Source organism: Aulostomus chinensis, chromosome 15 (genome assembly GCF_037954235.1).
Source record: "Aulostomus chinensis isolate RoL2024-O1b breed Wild chromosome 15, RoL_Achi_v1.0, whole genome shotgun sequence".
In the NCBI taxonomy this organism is placed as follows: Eukaryota; Metazoa; Chordata; class Actinopteri; order Syngnathiformes; family Aulostomidae; genus Aulostomus; species Aulostomus chinensis.
In genome coordinates this window covers 17,903,114-17,923,295 of record NC_141334.1, presented here as the reverse complement: position 1 = coordinate 17,923,295, position 20,182 = coordinate 17,903,114, and the positions used below count along the sequence as shown (strand labels likewise).

The window sequence follows — 20,182 nt, the reverse complement described above, 5'->3', positions numbered from 1 at the left end:
ATCACATTTCACTGCTTTTTTCAGGCATATAGACCACATTAGACCAGATCTAGATGAAAAACCACTGAACCCAGACTTGTCAAATCTGGACTGGATTATCCTGCAGAGGTGGCAGACTCATAAAAAGAAAGTCTATGATTTGTGAAACCTTTATTTGATTTATGAGATTGCAATAAATCCACATTTTACTGCTTTTTTCCTCATCTGGTCCACATTAGACCACGTCCAGATGAAAACCACTGCACCTAGACTTGTCAAATCTGGACTGGATTATCCTGCAGAGGTGGCAGACTCATAAAAAGACAGTCTCTGATTCGTGAAACCTTTATTTGTGAAAATGCAAGAAAGTCACATTTCACTGCTTTTTTTCCTCATCTAGTCTCCGTTAGACCAGGTCCAGATGAAAAACCACTGCACCTAGACTTTTCAAATCAGGACTGGATTATCCTGCAGAGGTGGTAGACAAATATAAAGACAGTTTCTGATTTGTGAAACCTGTATTTGATTTTTGAAAATGCAATAAATCCACATTTTACTGCTTTTTTTCCTCATCTAGTCCACATTAGACCAGGTCCAGATGAAAAACCACTGCACCTAGACTTGTCAAATCTGGACTGGATTATCCTGCAGAGGTGGTAGACAAATATAAAGACAGTCTCTGATTTGTGAAACCTTTATTTGATTTGTGAAAATGCAAAATCACATTTCACTGCTTTTTCTTTCATCTGGTAGGGTTGCGTCTCTTACCCGTACAATTTAGAGAATGACTCATCTCCACAGATCATGTTCTGATAATATGAACACGTTGAAGCATCCCGCAGCAGGAGCCAACGACCTGAGCCTTTGATTTGAGGGTTGTTACAGTGTTTTTTCTGTTTGCTTCTGCTTCTTCATTTGATACGTAGTTACAGTTACCTTGGTTTTGGCTGCATGACCTCACAGGCTTCCAGACTCCTAAGTGTCCTCTTTAAGTTAACAGTGCACTAAACATTTTGAAGAATAAAACTTTTTGGGGCGATCCATAATGACCCGTACTTCTTTTTCTTTTCTTTTTTAAGACATTAAATAACTTGGACAAACAATTTAATTAGCACTTGGATTATTGGGGGGGGGGGGGGAATTAAATATGTGTGGGTGCAGCCCCTCGGCAGAATCCTGGGTGCTATGGTCGCGTATATATGCGTGTATATGCTATGGTCGCGTATATATATATATATATATATATATATATATATATATATATATATATATATATATATATTAGTGGTGTCAACAATAATCGATTCGGCGATGCATCGTAATGCGGGGCATGGCCGATTCAGCATCGATGCGGCAATGTGCCTGAATCGATTATGTCGCTATTTGTTTTCGGGCCTCGAGAGAACAATAAAGTTGTCAAGTTTCAATTACTTCTGGTGGCATTTCCGGAGCAACGTCGCGATGTAGCCACATGCTCAGCGGCGGCGCTAGCTAGCGCAACAGCAGCACTGTAAGCATGGCTGAAGCGCGGAGAGATGACCGCGAAAGGCAGGTGATTAAAAACGCACCCAAAGTTTGGAAAGCGGACATATGGGCACACTTCGGATTCTATTAAGTTGATGGGAAACTAGACAAGACTTATGCGGTGTGTAAAACCTGCCACATGAAGATTAAGCACGTTGGAAATACAACTAACTTCACGAACCATGTTGATGGTTGGCATCCTGAGTTGGCTTCAACAACAACACATAAAGTCGACACATCCCAGCCAAGAAGTGACGAGTCACTGGTGTCAACATTGCCACACAACTCCGAGAGAGCCAAGAGGATCACACGATCGGTGGCGCGCTTCATAGCGAAGGATCTACGACCCTATTCTGTTGTGGAAAATGCGGGTTTTCGCCACATGCTTAAAACAATTGAGCCCCGGTATAAGCTACCGACAAGAGCTACCTTCACCGATTCTGTGCTTCCCGCATTGTACAAAGAAACCAAAGAAAAGGTAATGGAATCCATGTCTAAAGCCAGTCGTGTAGCAGTTACAACTGATGCCTGGACTTCAGTAGCAACAGATTCCCATGGAACCATTACTGCACATTATGTTAGCGAAGATTGGCAGATTGTATCACACGTGTTCCAGACAAGAGCAGTTTACGAGAGCCACACTAGTGCTCATATGGCGAGTCTACTCTTGGATGTTGTGGAGGAATGGCAGCTAACAGATAAAAGTGTTGTGCTGGTGACGGACAACGCCGCTAATATGATAAGTGCTGCTGAAATTGGGAAGTTCCCTCATGTTAAGTGCTTCGCGCACACGTTGAACCTCGCTGCACAGCGGGCGCTTCAATTACCGACGGTCTCCAGGCTTCTGGGGAGAGTCCAACGTATCTCGGCATACTTCCACCGCAGCACAAAGGCAAAGCACCTATTTGAAGAAAACCAGCGAATCGTTCTTAAACTGACACGTCCTCTTAAACTGATAACCGATGTCACCACAAGGTGGAATAGTGCTCATGATATGATGGAGAGGTTTTTGCAACTGCAAGCTGCAGTGCATGCCACCCTGCTGTCACCTGCCCTCAGTGTAGAAGAAAGTGACATCGTGACTCTCAGCAGAGCAGATCTGGCTAACGTGGAGGAAGCAGTGAAGACATTAAAACCATTGAAGGATGCCACTGTTTTTATGTCAGAGGAGAGCAGTCCTACAGTCAGCCTCATTGCACCAGTATATGCCCAACTCCTCCAGAGCATGTCAGACACTATTGGAGACCAACCACTGATCCGCGATGTGAAGAATGCCATCAAAACAGATCTCCTTAAGAGGTACAACAGTGGGGCAGAGAAGAAAATTCTTCACACATCCTCTGCCCTTGATCCTCGCTTTAAGGGGTTACCTTTCCTGACAGAGGAGGAGAGGTTGGATGTCTACGCAGGAGTGACTTCAGAAGCTGCATCCCTGGAGGTAATTTATATTCTTCTTGTAAAACTCACATAATAAATGTAATAATAAATGTTAAATAAGAAGCTACATAGTCAGCAAAATGTTAAGACTGAGAAAAATAGTTATCTGTTGTGATGTTAGCATTGGCTGAGAAAGTGCTGCTAACTGCTGTTTTTTGCTCTTATTTATTTGTTCAAACACAGTATGAGAAGAGACATAAGACAGAAGTAGATGAAGCGGCTCGTGAAACAGAAAGTTCAGGAATCAAGGAAGAGTTGCTGTCTGTGGATGATGTGTCCGACTCAGCAGGCCCCTCTGCTCCCAGAAGAAGGGCCTCATCGCTGCTTTTGAGTTTGCTGGGACCTGCTTTCAATGACATCGGTGAACCTGCATTCAATGACATCGGTGAACCTGCAGTACAAAGTAAGACTGTCGATGCCAGTGCTGAGGAGGAAATGGACTTGTACTGTAGATCCCCATCTGTGCCTCTCTCTGAGGATCCCTTGGAGTGGTGGCATCGCCATATGGGCACATTTCCTCTCCTCTCTAGGTTGGCAAAGATATACTTGTGCGTCCCAGGGACAAGTGTGTCAGCAGAGAGAGTGTTCTCCACTGCAGGAGATGTTATCACTGCAAAAAGAAGCACTCTCAAACCGGACCATGTTGATCAGCTTGTGTTCTTACACAAGAACCTTGAAATTCCCAAATGCTGAACTCTGAGAAGTTTTGATGCAGGCTCAGGTCAAACTATAGATTTTCTCACTCTGAAACAGATTGTTGATGATGTACTTAGAAGAAGTTATTTGAACAAATTTGTTAGTAGGCTAAGCCTACTCAATCAATTTTTGGTTTACTTTACAAGGCATTTCACATCTTGATATTTTGTTGTATGCAACTGATGTGATTGCCAGATAGGATTCTCATCTCAGGTATATAATTTCCATTTTCATAAAGCTGCTAAGCTTCTGTTTTGTTAAGAAATGTTGCACTTGACTTTACTACTTGAAATAAATTTTCAAAGTAATAAGTGGTTACTGTGTTTAACTGAATATTTTTATTGCTGGGTGCCTGTTGTTACGGTAGTGTAAGTGTAATTACTGATTCATGTTTGCACAGGAGTTCAGGAAGTGCCTTGTCTTAAAGCTGCTATTTTACTGTGTGTGAAAAAGCACTTATGGTCAGTAGAATTTTGATGCATTGCAATGCATCGCAATGCATTGTAGAATCGAATCGAATCGTTACCTGCTGAATCGTAATCGAATCGAATCGAATCGTGAGGGCAGTGCCAATGCACACCCCTAATATATATATATATTTACATACATACATACATATATACAGTGTATATATATATATATATATATATATATATATATAGTATCTATATATATAGTATCTATATATATACATACAGTATCTATATATATATACAGTATATATGTATTTATATATATATATATACACAGTATATATGTATATATATGTGTGTGTATTCACACATATACATGGCATATATATGGTAATGAAGGGGGGGCACAGAAAAATTCAATATTTGATAAATACTGACAGCACTCAGATAAATACTGATCAGCCCCTCCCTGCAAAAAAAAGTTTGCATGTGAGCACTGTTTTCTACTCCAAGTTACCATTATAAATACATGTTTCTTTCATTACTAAGGCTTCAAATTAAGAAGAGGTCAGAGACACGGCCTTCCAGATTTATGGACAGAGTCAGGAGGACAGGACCAAATCCTCACTGAACTGTCAGCTTTTGAAAATCTTACTCAAAAGATACATTGGAATCACCCCAGGTGGGAAATGTGGGCAGGAAAAATATTCAAGGACAAGAATTAAAAAAAAAGAAATGGCTGTACACTGTATGGCACAGTGACGGAAGGTTCATTAGAACAAGGGTGTTGTTGAGGCAGAAAGAAAGGAATACATGTACTTCTCTATACTATGAAAATGATCAGTGTGATACAAGGGAGCACAAGCAGTTGGTATGAACAGAAAGTGACTCTGGTGAAAAGGCAACTGAGGAAAAAAAGAGGGTGAGGAAACAAGTGACAGACTCTGAGATGAAGGAAAGACTTGAAGAAAATTAACAAGAAGATGAAGAAAAAGGGGGCTGCACGGTGGTGCAGTGGTCAGCACTGTGGCCTCACAGCAAGAAGGTTCCGGGTTTGAGTCCCGGCTCCAGCACGGGATCTTTCTGTGTGGAGTCTCCATGTTCTCCCTGTTCCTGCGTGGGTTCTCTCTGGTACTCCAGCTTCCTCCCACAGTCCAAAGACATCAAGAGAGGACGAGGCTGATTGATACTCTAAACTGACCGTAGGTGTGACTGTGAGTGTGAATGGTTGTTCGTCTCTCTATGTTGGCCCTGCGATGGACTGGCGACCTGTCCAGGGTGAACCCCGCCTCTCGCCCGTTGACGCTGGGATAGGCTCCACCCCCCGCGACCTTTAATGTGTAGGAATAAGCGGAAGATGACGATGGATGGATGGATGAGGAAAAAAGATACAGAGTCTGAGATGAAGGACAGACTTGAAGAAAATTAACGGGAAGATGAGGAAAAAAGACAGAGTCTGAGATGAAGGACAGACTTGAAGAAAAGGAACAGTATGAAACTGAAGCAGTTCAAGAGGAGACCCATGTGGATCCCAGTGTTGTAAAAAGCATCAATAATGACGGTGCCTGTTAGTAGAGATGTTGTGAAACCACTGGAAATGGAGGAAGGCATAAAGAAAACACACGAAGAAACAATGGTTGTGACTGAAACCAGTGGAGATGAAATGTCTGAGTGCATTCAAACTGACAGCATTTTGTTTGTGGATGACACCTTATTTTGTATTTGTTGACGGCCAAATGATCCTAATGAGCCGTCTGCCCAATGGAGCCTGCAAAGACTGGTGTCACCCTGTTTGTGTTGGCTTCCAAAGTATTCAAGACATTGCTGCCATATCCCCATGGCACTGTCCTTCATGTACCACAGATACCCAAACCTCAGAGTTTGGAGATAAGGACCAGGTGAAGAGACAGTTATCTTTTGGAAAAGAATTGCCCTCTTGCCCCCAAGAGTTCAGTGTAAGCCTGACAAGAACGGAGTGGGCAGCAATTCAGCCAGCTGACAGAGGAGGACACAGAACCTTGAAGGAAGGCTGGCTGATGTTATGAGCCACAAAATAGGCTCTGTAAACAAGTTTGGTGTCCTGTCCTTCAAGACTAATAAATAAAATGCAGTCCAAGTCCAAAAACTGAAAGTGTCTGTTGGAGGGGTAAGGCTGTCTGCAAGTTTTCTGGTTGTACAACTTACTTCCTGTCCATAGAAGAAGACCCTGATGATACAGAAGGTGATATACCTGTAAATGTCAACGTCCAGGGAACAATTAAACACAGTTGCCATGAACAACACACCCGACACTGTCGCCTACCTGAACGCCTCACACTCAAAGGACTGCCTGGTCAATGGTCTCCCATGCTGGTCCATACAAAGCAACTGGTATCCACGGATGAAGACAAACTTCTAGCAGGAAATCTAAATGATGTGAAGTCTGTCCCAGTGCTACAAAAGATCCATCCATCCATTGTCTTCCACTTATTCCTATTAAGGGTAAATTCTTGTGGCTAAACACCATTGGGCGCTTCAAAGGGACCTCATGGGATGCGTATGGACAGAGGAAGACATGGTTGCACGTCCTCTTGAATTCCTCACGACAGCAGAAATCCTGCAACGGTGCAAGAATGCAGCTTGTCCTGTCGTGAGAAGAAGAGTCAACTGTGTTGACGTGGTGTAAGGATTTTTTTAATCTGGAGAATTAAAATGTATACATGTGTTTTGTAAATCAAATGACTGGACTTAATTTATTCTAAAACACCAAATACAGTCCTCATATGTTAACAAATATAGAGACTGGTCATATTTAATGTCATCTACATAGCTTACAAGCGTTTTGTTTATTTGTTTCAAGGTGTGAGGACTTCCCTACTCTACAGGTGGATATTGACAGGTGGATGACTGCATCCCTTCCAGCTCCTAGTAAAAGGTCATTCTCCAGTCTGCAAACTGGTGTTTCATTCCTACAAATCCTTCTCAAATGCAGTTCCACAGATCTACTCCCTATTAATCAGTTTACTAGTGTTTATTCTGTTCTACCTTTCATCTCAACAGAGGTCCTGTCCCGTGCACTGAAAGGACAGTGCAGCGTGTCTTTGTGAATGGACAGCCATGTCTTCTACTGGTCTCAGTGATACACAAAGACAAGCTCAGTCACAAGCTGCATCCTACAACTTTGTCACTCCTGGTGACAATTCTTGGTGGGAAGTAAGTACTGGAAAGACTTTAAAGTTTACTGTGTCACACTTAGGATTATATTAGTATTATATACAATAATTTATTGTCACTGGTTTGACTTATTTATGTATTTATTTTTGTTATGTTTGAATTAATTTGTGACTGTTCATCCCATTTTTCCACTCTACTCTCACCATCCACAAAGGTACGAGCCAGCTGCAGTGACGTACCGTCTGGGAACAAGAAATCCCTTTGTGGCATTCCACAAACGAGGCCCTGAGAAAGGCTGGCATTTTTTTGATGCCCTTGAAGAACTCGTCAAGCCTGGCAAGGGAGAACTTGTCAATGTTGACACATTTATGAGGAAGAAACTTAAGGCTGAGTGTAATGTCAGCCACATTGTCATGATCAGGGTAAGCATGGACCGCTAATTGTGGCATCAGACTGTCTTGACTTCTAAAACTGTTTTTCCTTTAATTTCCTCTCCTTTTTCCAACATAAAATAACAACATTCATATCTATTGGTTCACAATGAAGAATTCTAACTATAACGACTGTTGATCAGATTTGCTCAGCTTATTGCTTCTACCATCTTCAAACTCTGGTGACATTCACTTATGGAGAAATTTGGTTTTAGTAGAAAAATAATTGGTATTTCTCTCGCTTCAGGACAAAGCAGCAGAAGCAGTTGAAGCCAGGTGGCAAAAAAAGGAAGAGCTTGTAACCTTCATTGTGGACCACAGTGGTGTAGATCAGTGGTCCCCAAACTACGGCCCGCAGGCCGGACACAGCCCGCCTCCACATTTGGCCCGGCCCCCTGAACAATACCAGCGACGCATTTTGATTTTTTTTCCATATGTGTGTATTTGTATTTGATAATAAAATTGATAGAGAGCTAGGAAGTATTTTCATTGTTAACTATTAAGATGTGTTCACACCAAACGTGACGTGAATTTTCACGTTGCTTTGTTCGCACGAATTTGATCGCTGGATCAATATGTTTATATTCGCGTCATTTGCCAACAAAGCGACACGACAATTCGCATTGCCGTTTGGTGTGAACACAGTCAGTCAGTCACTATTTCATACACGCATAGAACGTGACATTCTCTTCCACCCTTCTGCAGTCTGTGCCCCTATCTGGCAACCCCCAGAAAAGAATCCTAGACCCAGAGAGGGTGATTTGGTAGTGTCATCATATATTTCCTGACTTTTTTTCTGTGAAGAACCCATTTTATTTGGTAGTGTGGCTTTCTGGAAAACAATACATTTTTACGTTTAGGCACCCCTGCGATCTTTTTCTGTTACAAACTGGCCCCCCATCAGAGAAGGGAAAAGTTATGTGGCCCTCACAGAAAAAAGTTTGGGGACCCCTGGTGGAGATGATAAACTAAAGGGAAGTCTCTACTTGACATGTAATAAATTTACCATTCCTATGGAACATTTTTGCAACAAAAAATGATCAAATTACAGGGAAACACTTAACCTGATCCGTTTAAAAAGTGAAGGATCACCTTGTGATGTAAAGTCATGTGATGTATTTAACACCCATGAACCAATTATGGAATCAGAGAATTAGAGATGCTGACTGTCTTGAGGAAAGCCTTCTTCTTTTCAGAAGCCCCACTTTTCTTTGAAAGGCCGGTGGGTCCCAAACATCTTTGATGATGATAGGCAGCTGGACAGCATTGTGAAGGACCTGTCAGACTTCCTTGACAGCTGGGACACCCTCTCTCCTGAAGTCTGCACCATGGTGTCCTCCAACAGGATCAAATATATCTGGACCATAAGGCTTTCAGAGGAAGGTCAGTGGCTATTTGACTTACATTTAGGAACATAAACACATGAATGACAGTATTCCTGTTCCTTGTGCACTACAATTAAGAGAAGTGTTGGTAGTTGAGATTTGACCTCAGAAGATGTTACATTTCCTGTTCTATGAAGCACATATATTTCTGTTAGTTTCCATCTTTCAGTGCAGTACACTTGACAAGTTACGCCCCCAAAAACCCACAAGATGTGAGTTCTCGTAAAAAAACAACATTTTTCTATCTATCTATAAATGTTGCCTTCAACATAAAAGCAGAATCACAGACTCATGAAAATTAAGTATTAGGAACTTAGTTGACTTTGTTCGAAGGAATTGTACAAGACACCAACAAACGGAACGGCTGAAAGGTCCAAGCAGGCAGGAAGAAGCTCTTAAAAAAACTATTGAACAATCTTTGTGACAGAGGGGCAGAACCAAGGGGCAGCAGCCTCACATTATAATACATAACATTATGCTGTTATGCTATTGATGTACTTGTAACACACCTTTCTAAATGAAGAGTAAAGCTATCAAACATCTGAATTAATTTCCTTTTTGTAAAGTATGTCTAGGTGACACAGTGCAGTGTGTTACTCATGACTTGCAGGTCTACATTGTATGAAAAACATTGTAGAAACATTGAATGTTTCTCAAGAGAGAAACATACATTTCTACTTTTGTTTTGAAGTGAGAAGGAAGAACTATACATGTTTCTCCCAAACAAGATGGAGAGACGGGTGATAGAAAAATCCGGTTCTCGACCTGGACCTGTTCTGAAATGCGCCTTTTTGGCATTCATTCATTCATTCATCGTCTTCCGCTTATCCCTTACTATAGTAAGGGTCGTGGGGGGGTGGAGCCTATACCAGCAGCCTTCAGATGAGAGGCAGGGTTCACCCTGGACAGGTCACCAGTCCATCACAGGACCAACACATAGAGACAGACAACCATTCACTCTCACAGTCACACCTACGGTCAATTTAGAGTATCAATCAGCCTCGTCCTCTCTTGATGTCTTTGGACTGTGGGAGGAAGCTGGAGTACCAGAGAGAACCCAGCAGGAACAGGGAGAACATGGAGACTCCACACAGGAAGATCCCTGATGGAGCCGGGACTCGAACCTGGAACCCTCTTGCTGTGAGGCGACAGTGCTGACCACTGCACCACCGTGCTGCCCATTACATGTTCCATACACTACTAATTTACTCACTCTTTGTCTTTGTCCATGCTAACAGTTTTGAACGTACATATTCCCCTGAGTGAATTTACATGCAACAGGGAGAATGCCTTCCTCCCACACGTTCAGACGTGGTTTTCTTTATTTAATATGGGATTTTGACAGCTCCCTTCTCCTTTTTTTAACGGAACTCCGTTCCGGCCATGAATATTTTACCAGAACTGCGTTACGGCTCACTTTCACCCCTGTATATATATGTGTGTGTGTGTGTGTGTGTGTGTGTGTGTGTATGGATGTGTTGATTCAGAGTCCGTCGGTCACATGACATGGTACCTACTTGGAAAATCAATTTATTTAGCATTCAAAATTCCTTTAAAATAAAGGGATCATGAAATTATGAAAGAAGAGGTTTGTTGTCGACTTATTTAGCGATGTTATCTAGAATTGAATTGCAGTCTCAAGGAATATCACATTAATATATAGAAGAGGAGATTAAACTCCAATACACAGGTTTGTTTCCGTGGTCCAGTCTTCTCATATCTACATGACTTGAAACAATAAAGTGAGATGTGACGGTTTCGTGAATCATGGCGAAACATCAGCATGCAGCAGCCCCTCATAAAGCTCTGCAATTTTCCATCGCTGGGGTCGCTTGTATGCAGTGACAAAAGTGAAGGAGAATCGGATGAAGCCCCTGGGAAAGATTGTTCAAGTGTAAAGTCAGTAAAGTAACTGCCAGACCACCTGGAGGAGCAACGTTTCATGAGTTTTTTTATTATGTTGATTTGTTTTGAAGAAAAAATGAATACGTTCCTGGATTTGAGCAGGGCCCCCACACTGCCCAGTGCTCGGGTCCTAACCAGGAAATATTTTAACTTCCCAATCAGGCACTGAGCTGAAACTGCTTCCTTGACTGGGCGGTGATTTGGTACCAGAAAAATCCCAAACAAAGCATTTGTTGATGACTAGAAATAAAAAGTGTGAACCCAATAGACCCAAGCAATCCAAGCTTCAGAAGGTATTTGCAGCATCAAATGATATAAGATGGGCATATTTCTAAAGTTACATGAAAAATACATGAATGCTTATTAAAAATCTTACTACTGCATGGAGGAAATAATGTCATATTTGGAAGCATGGACACCGCAGGGAGTTGAACCCCATTCCAGTCGTGTGGAAGTACCTCTACCAGTGTCTTTTGCTTTTTTATGACATTTGGGGAAAGAAAACCTTCATTAGCAACAGCATTTGATGTTAATATGCAAATGTCTGTTCTGGTGTAGGAGGAACTCACAAGTGTGTTAAAGCTACATAGAATGGTGTGTGTTTTGTTGTTGAATGTCATTAAAATGGATGGAAATATGCTGTTGCAATGAAGGAAAAAAGAACCCCTGGAGTGCTAAAGGAGAAGATTTTGGAGGACTAAGTTCTTGTAGGTTTAATGTGTTTAAACATTTCTGGTTTAATATAAAAAGATGAAATAGAAGTCAAAGGTTCTATTCATCCCCTTCTGCTACTGATTGTGCTAAGCTAACTAGCAGTGAGCTGGTCTCTACTGCAGGACACAAATGTGTCTGTCTTCTTGTCCTGCTCTTTTGATGAAGGGCCATAAAGTGTATTTTCTAAAATGTTGCCATGTTACATGCAGGTGTGTATTTAGCTTGTTGCCATAGTAACATGCTAAACGTTACTTACCTGAAGAGACCTGCTCCACCAAGGCTACACCCAGATATAAAGGCTGGTCTACCTTGGTCTCTTTGCATCGGTCTCATGAGTGAACAGGGTCAAGCATCGGCAGAAGGACCCTGACGTTGCCTGACCACACCCCCGCACAAGATCTTGCTGCCACCCGAGGAGAAGAGAGGGATGAGGAGGTGGGGGGGCTCTCACGCTTGACTAGGGAGGAGAAAGACAATGCAGGGTTGAGTTTATTCCCTCATCATCCAGCATCCTCATCTCATTAAAAACATCATTCAAACAACCAACACTCCATCCATCAATCAAATCCACACTTTAGTTAGGAGTTCCTACCTGGAGGTCCTCTGTCCCGACTTCCTCTGTCCCCGTCATCAGCCACCAACACCAGTGACCTCTGGGTCTCTGAGGTCGTGGACTCTCCGTGTCCCGTCCCAGTCTGCCTCCTCCTGTGCTCCTCTCTCCACCCAGAGGTGGGCTGTACCCGTCACCTCTGGGTCTGTGAGGGACTGGATCCTGCTGGGTTGATGTCTACAGCTGCCGGTGAGCAGCTGAGACCAGCAGCTTCATCAGGATCTTCATCCCATCGCTGTCACTCAGGTGAACCTTCACAAACACCACATTCAACGTAAATGGACAAAAATCAACACTGGACTTTGAAGACATGAACTTTTACTGTCAACTACAAAGAGATGCATGTCACACATTTCCTGCTGCCATCACAACATCGGGTTTACTTACACCATCTCTGCACCACAGCTCACGGCGTTGCAGGGGGAAGTGCTCAGCAACAGGCACGTACTTCACACCTGAAATAAACATCACAATCACTAATCATTAGAATGCCTGCACAGATCGTAGAGACACTTTTGGTTCTGCAAAAGCTGATAATGTGTTTTTGAAAGATGGCTCAAAAAACAATGTAACTATGGAAATGTGACTTCCACAAACTGTAACCAGCAAAAGGCAGTAAATCATCAAATACCAGTAAGTTTGATTTCCTAGATACGTGCAGGTGTTTCTGGATGAACACATCAACTGTCACATGCAACTATTAACAAAGACTTCCTATTGATCCAGAAAAGTAACATGATTCAGTTCCACTAATCAGACACAAAGAACCCAAATCCCTCAACCAAGAAAAATCACAAATAAAAAAGTAGCCCAATTTACAAACGCACTCACCCATTCGTGCAGCCACGTGCTGAAACTCCCGGCGCAGAGCTTCCTGGTGAGCCACGTCAATGTTGAGACGTGGAGGGAAGTCAAGAACAAAGACCTAAAAAAACAGCAGATGAAATCAAACTGCTCATCGTACACATTTAAATATTCTCTATGCATGTCTAAAAGTGTGTACAACCTACCACATTTAACCCTATGATAAATGACTAAAAACAAACAAACAAACATTAAAAGCATCGACGTACATTCCTCCAGCGCCTGCAGACGGAGGTCAGGAGCAAGCCGAAGTCTGCTCCTGCCTGGCTGATGGTCCTGCTCCTCGTCAAATTGTTGCTAGGAGCCAGGAGGCAGACGACCTCGGGTGAACGGGGCACCACAGCGTGGAGGACCTCAGTCCTCAGCTCAGCGGCGCTGGCCCCTGGTGTTGACATCACACCGAAGGCCAGTCTTCCCTCAGGCATCCTAACGAAACCATCAACGACTCCTCGCAGGTGGGAGTCTCCAACGATCAGTCCAAACTGAAACAAAACAACCAGTTGCTTGGAAAAATAAACACTAAATCATGTTGACTTGGACTGATTTCATTTCAATTCCACATCACTTCTACCTTCTGGTGTGGAGACTCCACTGGAAGGATCAGCTTGTGGCTTTTTCCCGTCAGCTCTGAAACTGGCCATTTCTGGACAGCGTGCCGGTAGCCAGTACCGTAGCCTGTCAGGAACCAGTGGAAACACACAGATTTAACTAGGAGACATTCTTGGTAAACCAGGGCTTCTACAAACAGGGAGTATAACAGGCACCTTAAATAAAAGCAATGTTCCATGGAGTCGCTGGTACATACGTGCATCATGGTGGAAGCGAGGCTCCTGTGGCTCCCAGGTCACAGTTGACCAGGTTGTAGCCCGAGAGCGATGGCCACGGCCACGAGGCATCTAGAAGAAGAAGCCCTGACATGAAATAACTCAAGCAATCACAAAAAACTTGTTGATGCGTTTACATACTTGGTCCAAACCAAGGAGCCACAAGAAGCTACGTGACAATCACCTCAATCAAATCAATATTCATGAACCTGCATTTTAATATTATTCCTTCTGAAATTCTTCATGATCGCGCTTGTAGTGCTGCTTCTTTCACAAATTACTACATGCCATCAACAAGTCACGCTCCTGCATGTCTGTGCAAAAAATATCCCTGATTACAGATGGTTGTTTTAGAGAAATCTGCAGAGTTTCACCAGGAGCCACACATCAGCAAATCAACGGCAAGAAAGAGGCTCATCATCGAAAAGGCAACGCAATGTAGGCCCGGTAATCTACTGAGACCAAGTAGGATTCTACAGCATTGAGAAGGGTTTAAAAACAACATCCTGCTGGCACAACATGCTTGTACATTTTGGTGAATTAACTTTGTATTCATTCAATAATATTAACTTCAAACACAGGGGTACACTGAAGAGCAAACACACTCACCAAAGTCAGAACAAACCCCAACCAGCATTAACTTGCATTAATGTTTGCGTTCTACATACATTCCTCTCTGTTATTGACTCCGTTGATAGACGAAGTCAAGCAGTGTTGCCCATTATTTAACTCTACAGAAGTTCACATCTGTCCTCCCGCTGCCAGCCAACGAGAGAGAAGCGCTTCTCCCTCCATGCGCGCTTTAGGAAGCTGGAACTGCAGAGGCTAGCTAGTTAGCTTCGCGCAGGTTAGCGTTAGCGCTGGAGTTAGCACAATGGTTGATGTGAAGTTGTTCCAAAACCAGTCGGTGCCTCTGTTGTTGTATAAGAGTTCGAATACATACATTTCTTAAATCTTTTCAGCCTCTTGAAGTGGATAAAAGTTTTGCTTTACTGGGCGCTGTTTTAGTTTGAAGGTGCTCGGTCAATCACACAGTAAAATAGCTCTCATTGTGTCTGATTATAAAATTGCATGAACACGACGCTAAAATGGAATCCTAATAAATGCAAGAAAAAATCGTTGAAGAAGAGGCTGTTTTTCAACAGTTGTTGAAGGCGCGACAACACTCACTACTGGCATTCACAGTGCTAAGCTAACCGACAGCTAATAGACTTTAGCAGGTGTCTCTGGCTATATGTCTCCTTGTTTGCTGGTAGGAGAGACAATAAATATATATTTCTCTCCAAAAATACTTTGAATGGCTTCATTATGCTAATAATTCTTCACACAAACATTTAGGGAGCTCTACACACTGGATGAGATCCAAGATTTGCACAAGCTTCTCAATTTGTTAGCCACTTACCTTGTTCAGAAAGGGTTTGGTGCTGAAGAGAGGAAGAAATAGCAAAGAATGTCTCTGTCTCTCTCAATCGTGTTCAACCAAGGTTGAAGCAAAGAAGTAGGACACTTCCCGAGCTTATATATAGCAGCTGAGTTCATAAACAAACAACTAATGTCATAGCCAATAGGTATCAAGAATCCCCGGCAGCATCCGGTGGTTTGGGCGGGGCTTACCTCCAGGGGGCGGGGCCAGAAACATGGCAGGAAGTATACATTTAAACAAATATGAATCTGGAAATTAAATGAAAATTCTGTTTTTCCCCAAGTCAGAAGTTTACACAAACAAAAAATATATAAATAAATATTTTATAGAGTTTTTTTTAAGGAATTTCTAGTTAATTATTCAATATCATTTATTCCTCATTGCACTGCTTTTTATAGAATAACAAAGCACAGTAAATGGATGAATGAGAGCCATTGCAGAAGCAAAGAGTGTAGAATTAATAAATTAAATATTCTGCATTCATTTTAAAATCTAGACACTGGGACATGTCTTTCAAAATCCTTTTAATACCTCTGTCAGTGACGTAGAGTTCATTCTCCAAAACATCTGTTCACACATAAAAATAACTTATACGTGAACATGAAATCAAAGTTAAAATTTATAAGTTTTGTAGGTGAATTTTTAAGTATATTTTTTAGTGATTTAGAGTTAATTATTCAATATTTTCTATTCCTTATCACACTGCATGTCATAGAATAACTTAGTAAAGTAAATTAATGAAGGAGGACCATTAATTAATAATAGCATTAATAAATTAAAAATGAAAATTTATTTTAAAAAATCCAGGTAACAGAAAATGATTTATGAAAAAGTCTTTTTGATACCTTTGCCAGTGACTGGGTCATTCACTGCAACATCCGTTTCACATCAAAGTGAACATTAATTTTTACTTAAATTTATCTGAAGCCTTGTTGGTCAGTAGTCAATAAATGGATATTACAGTAAATTATTAATAATCCAAAAGAATTTTTCTCAAAGCCACATTTAATTTCAGACCGTAGGCTTGGGATTTGAGATGGTTTTATATTTTCTTAATGATCTTTCCTCAAGTGGAAAGTTGAGAATGAGAATCTCCAGTCCTGGAAAAGTTTAGGAAAATAGTCTTCCCAATAATCTTCCAATAAAGCATAAAATTTCACTATAATTTTACGTTCACTTATAAGTTATTCTTATGTGTAAACAAATGTTTTGGAGAATGAACTCTACGTCACTAACAGTGGTATTAAAAGGATTTTGAAATACATGTCCTAGTGTCTAGGTTTTTAAAATGAATTCAAAATATTGAATTTATTGATTCTAAACTCTCTGCCTCTGCGATGGCTCTCATTCATCCAATTACGGTGCTTGCTTATTCTAAAAAAAGCAGTGCAATAAGAAATAAATAATCTTGAACAGAATAATGAACTCCAAATTGCTAAAAAATCTCTTTCTCTGTCTTTCACACTCTCTCTCTCTTTATATATTGTTACGTCCCCTAGGGGCCTCTTGGGCCCCCATAGCCCCACCCTTCCCGCGCGACCCCTGGAAATGCTCTGACAACTGCTTTTTACAGTAACTGCCCACTGCAGTGCTAACAACAGGGAACAGGCAGACATGCAAAAACAGATCATCAGTATCACTCAATGATTCATTCTTCTTGCAGGCTCTCACTGGCAGACTCCTCAGAGACAGTCTCTCCCTGGAACTCACTCTCATCAATGAGTGGCTCTGAGTCTGAATCTTCCATGGGCAGGGGCGGATCCAGAGTTTTTCGGGGGGGGGCGGGGCAGGGGGTACCAACACTTACTCTGGGGTGGCCAGCGTCACCTTTCCGGACGCGGTGCTGCCAAAAATTTTTGGGGGGGTTTAAACCCCTCAGTCCCCCTGAAATGCACAGTAAACTACATTTTGGCACAGTTATACTGATCCGGATGGTCTCTCCCTTGGTGCACCTGGACGTATTGATTGACATACAGTACGACTATTTTATTAAATTAATTAGCTAGATTTTTATTTCATTTATACTTCTTAAGGCATAACATGTAGATTATCAAAGGCATACTATGAAATATACTACAATGCCATCAGTTTAATTTAATTTTGTAATTAAAAGTCAGAAAATTCGCAGAACAAACTACATTTTAAAACATTTTTTCCATGCCTGTAAGTTCACCTGAGCGAGGTTGGTCCGACTCCTTATTGGTGTTTTCTTCCACACCTGATCCGGATGGTCTCTCCCTTGGTGCATCTGGAAGTATTGATTGACAAACAGTCCTACTATTTTATTAAATTGATATTTAAGTTGTATTTTCTACACTTGCACTATTGTATAAAGTGCAGATGTTAAACAAAGGCATGCAATTAAAAAGAATACAGTGCACACATCAGTTTTATTTAGTAATTAAAAGTAAGTAATTTAACAGTAAAATAATTCAGAATAACAAAGAGTAATATGGGGTAAGTATGACAAGATTTCACGTCATTTTCACCTGGAGGTCCATCGGTGCTGTCCCCGTTTTCAAGCTGTGGCGTCTCAGTCCCCCTCCTCTTGAAAAAACTTATAATGTCTCCTTGTTTTCTTTTCATCGTGGCCCCAAGACAGAGTGTCAGAGGGACCAGTCACCTGGCCAAGAAAATACTAATAGTGGCTACTTGGCTAGGCTACTGCTACTGGTAAAAACAGACACTGAATGAATTGGTACAGTAAGGTCACTACGTTAGTTTTCAGAATCAAAACCTTGTTAACTTATAACTCAATGAGTCATAAGTTGACAATCAAAACCTTGTTAACTCATTGAGTCATGAGTTAACAAGGTTTTGATTTTGAAAACTAACGTAGTGACCTTACTGTACCTTCTTCTCTGTTGAGAGAGTGAAATGAACGGAGTTGTAGTGTATGACAACTCCGTTCATTTCATGGGGTCGCTTATGGCGGCTCTTCTACATGGACTTATAGGAGGGACGCATCCTTACACCCACTAGATAACTCTCGTCAGTATGAAAGGAAGCTGACTCGTCTCTCAAATCTCACACGCACGCCAAAGATATTGGGCAAATTGTGTCACAGGATCTTTAAACAGTCAAGCCAGTTTTGTCTGTGTCGCGTCAAATCACAGCAAAAGTTCTCTCAAGACTCTGACAAGTAGAGCAGACAGAACAGAGTAGAAACCCTTTATTGTCATTATAAACAGGACAATGAGATTTGATGAGCATCTCCATTAAGGTGTACACATAATTGGCACAATATAAAATACTGTACAGTATAAATATTAAAACACAGTAAAAGACACAAACAGAAAAACAGAACATTATGAGCACAGATTTGAGTCCAAAAGGGCGACTGAGAGAGCATTAAATGATAGCGGTAGCTGATGTCAGGTGGTGCAGTGGTCAGTGCAGTTTACATCAGAGCAAACTGGAGGTCAGCATGGTGACAGCTTTGGGGAAGAAGCTGTCCCTGAGTCTGTTTGGGTTCAGAGTTGCGGGGGGCTGGAGCCTATCCCAGCGTCTACGGAGTTCGGAGGAGCGCCATATCCTCTCTAGTTTTTGAGGTTTTTTTTATTTTAAGCTGCGTGGTTTCAGAATTGTTCCAAGGTGCTTGTTTCCTTGGATTCATAGTCTTCTTTTTTAATGGGGAAGTAGAGTCCAAAGTTGTTCCAAGGATGCCTGTTGCTCTGTCAATAAAAGGATCACTTTGGGAGGGACGAAGGTCCACAACACGGTCCACTGTTAGGATGGAACATGACAATGAATTTAGCACCAATAGAATCGCTTCCCTAAAGCGACGGCGTGATCAGACATCTGGAAACTACATTTTTCCTTGGTGAAATGTAGTCAATTATTTCGGTGGTCAGATAAAAGTTCTGAGTTCTGTGGAAATACAACCAGATGTTCGTCTTTCAAAGAGCAGAGGCGCTCCCATTCTTCTGAGGACTCTCCACACAATCATTTCCACACTTGGTAAAAATAGATAATAACAATAATAAATGATAAAAACCTCTATCAAACATATGTCCAGCATCATTTCTGCTCCCTGACACTCCTCTACCACTTCTACTGGACCGTCACAGTTGAAGCACCAACTGATTTAGCTTTTAAATCTCTACATAACATCTAATATTTTAAAGTCCAGCTGGTGAACCTGAGTCGCCTTGGACAGTCGACCCATCAGCTGCTCACCACAACTGTTTATCATGGAATACAGAGTGTCCATGTCATCCTCCACCATGTGACATTTTCTTCATCATCATGACAATCTAACAGTTATCAGGTTAAAACATGAAATTCACGACTGAATGAGGAAACAGAAGTTGGAAAGTTTCATCAGAACTTCTTGGCTCTTTAACTTGTGAGTGAAAGGCTGCCAAAGAACAAAGGACACCTCCCTTTTACAGCAGTAACAGAGGAAACAACCACAGCTGTCACGACCCCTGTCTCCTGTTCCTGTTGTACTCCGTGGTCGTGTCCTGTCCTCCTGTGCTCCTCCCTGTGATGACCTCACCTGTTTCACCTGTGTTGATTGCACCACCTGTGTCTCCTTTCCTCCAACCTATTTAACCTCTGTTTCTGTTTGTCTGTGTTGGATCGTTGTTGCTGTCAGCGGTCTCAGTCTCATGGTGTCTCCCTCCACGTAGTGATGGGTCGATGAGGCGTCATGAAGCGGTTCGGCACATTGACGCACTGTGTTGAAACTGTGTCACTGAATACTGACACCTGCTGGACTTTACACATCCCTGCAGGCAACCGACCTGACAGACAGAACTGACACCGGTTCGATGACCGACCAGGTCCAAGGATATACAATCATATTTTAAACATTTCAAA

At 41.9% G+C, this 20,182-nt stretch overlaps 1 protein-coding gene across 1 annotated transcript; it reads left to right on the top strand.

Annotated features, from left to right (window-relative positions):
- The first annotated feature begins 1,279 nt into the window (after positions 1–1,279).
- On the top strand, positions 1,280–12,421 carry LOC147249019 (uncharacterized). The gene is made up of 6 exons (XM_086179119.1): positions 1,280–1,981; positions 6,889–6,963; positions 7,089–7,241; positions 7,417–7,624; positions 7,881–8,069; positions 12,332–12,421. Exons 1-6 carry the CDS (start codon positions 1,869–1,871, stop codon positions 12,419–12,421), a joined length of 828 nt encoding a protein of 275 aa, XP_086035245.1. The 5' UTR covers positions 1,280–1,868.
- Positions 12,422–20,182: the final 7,761 nt, after the last annotated feature.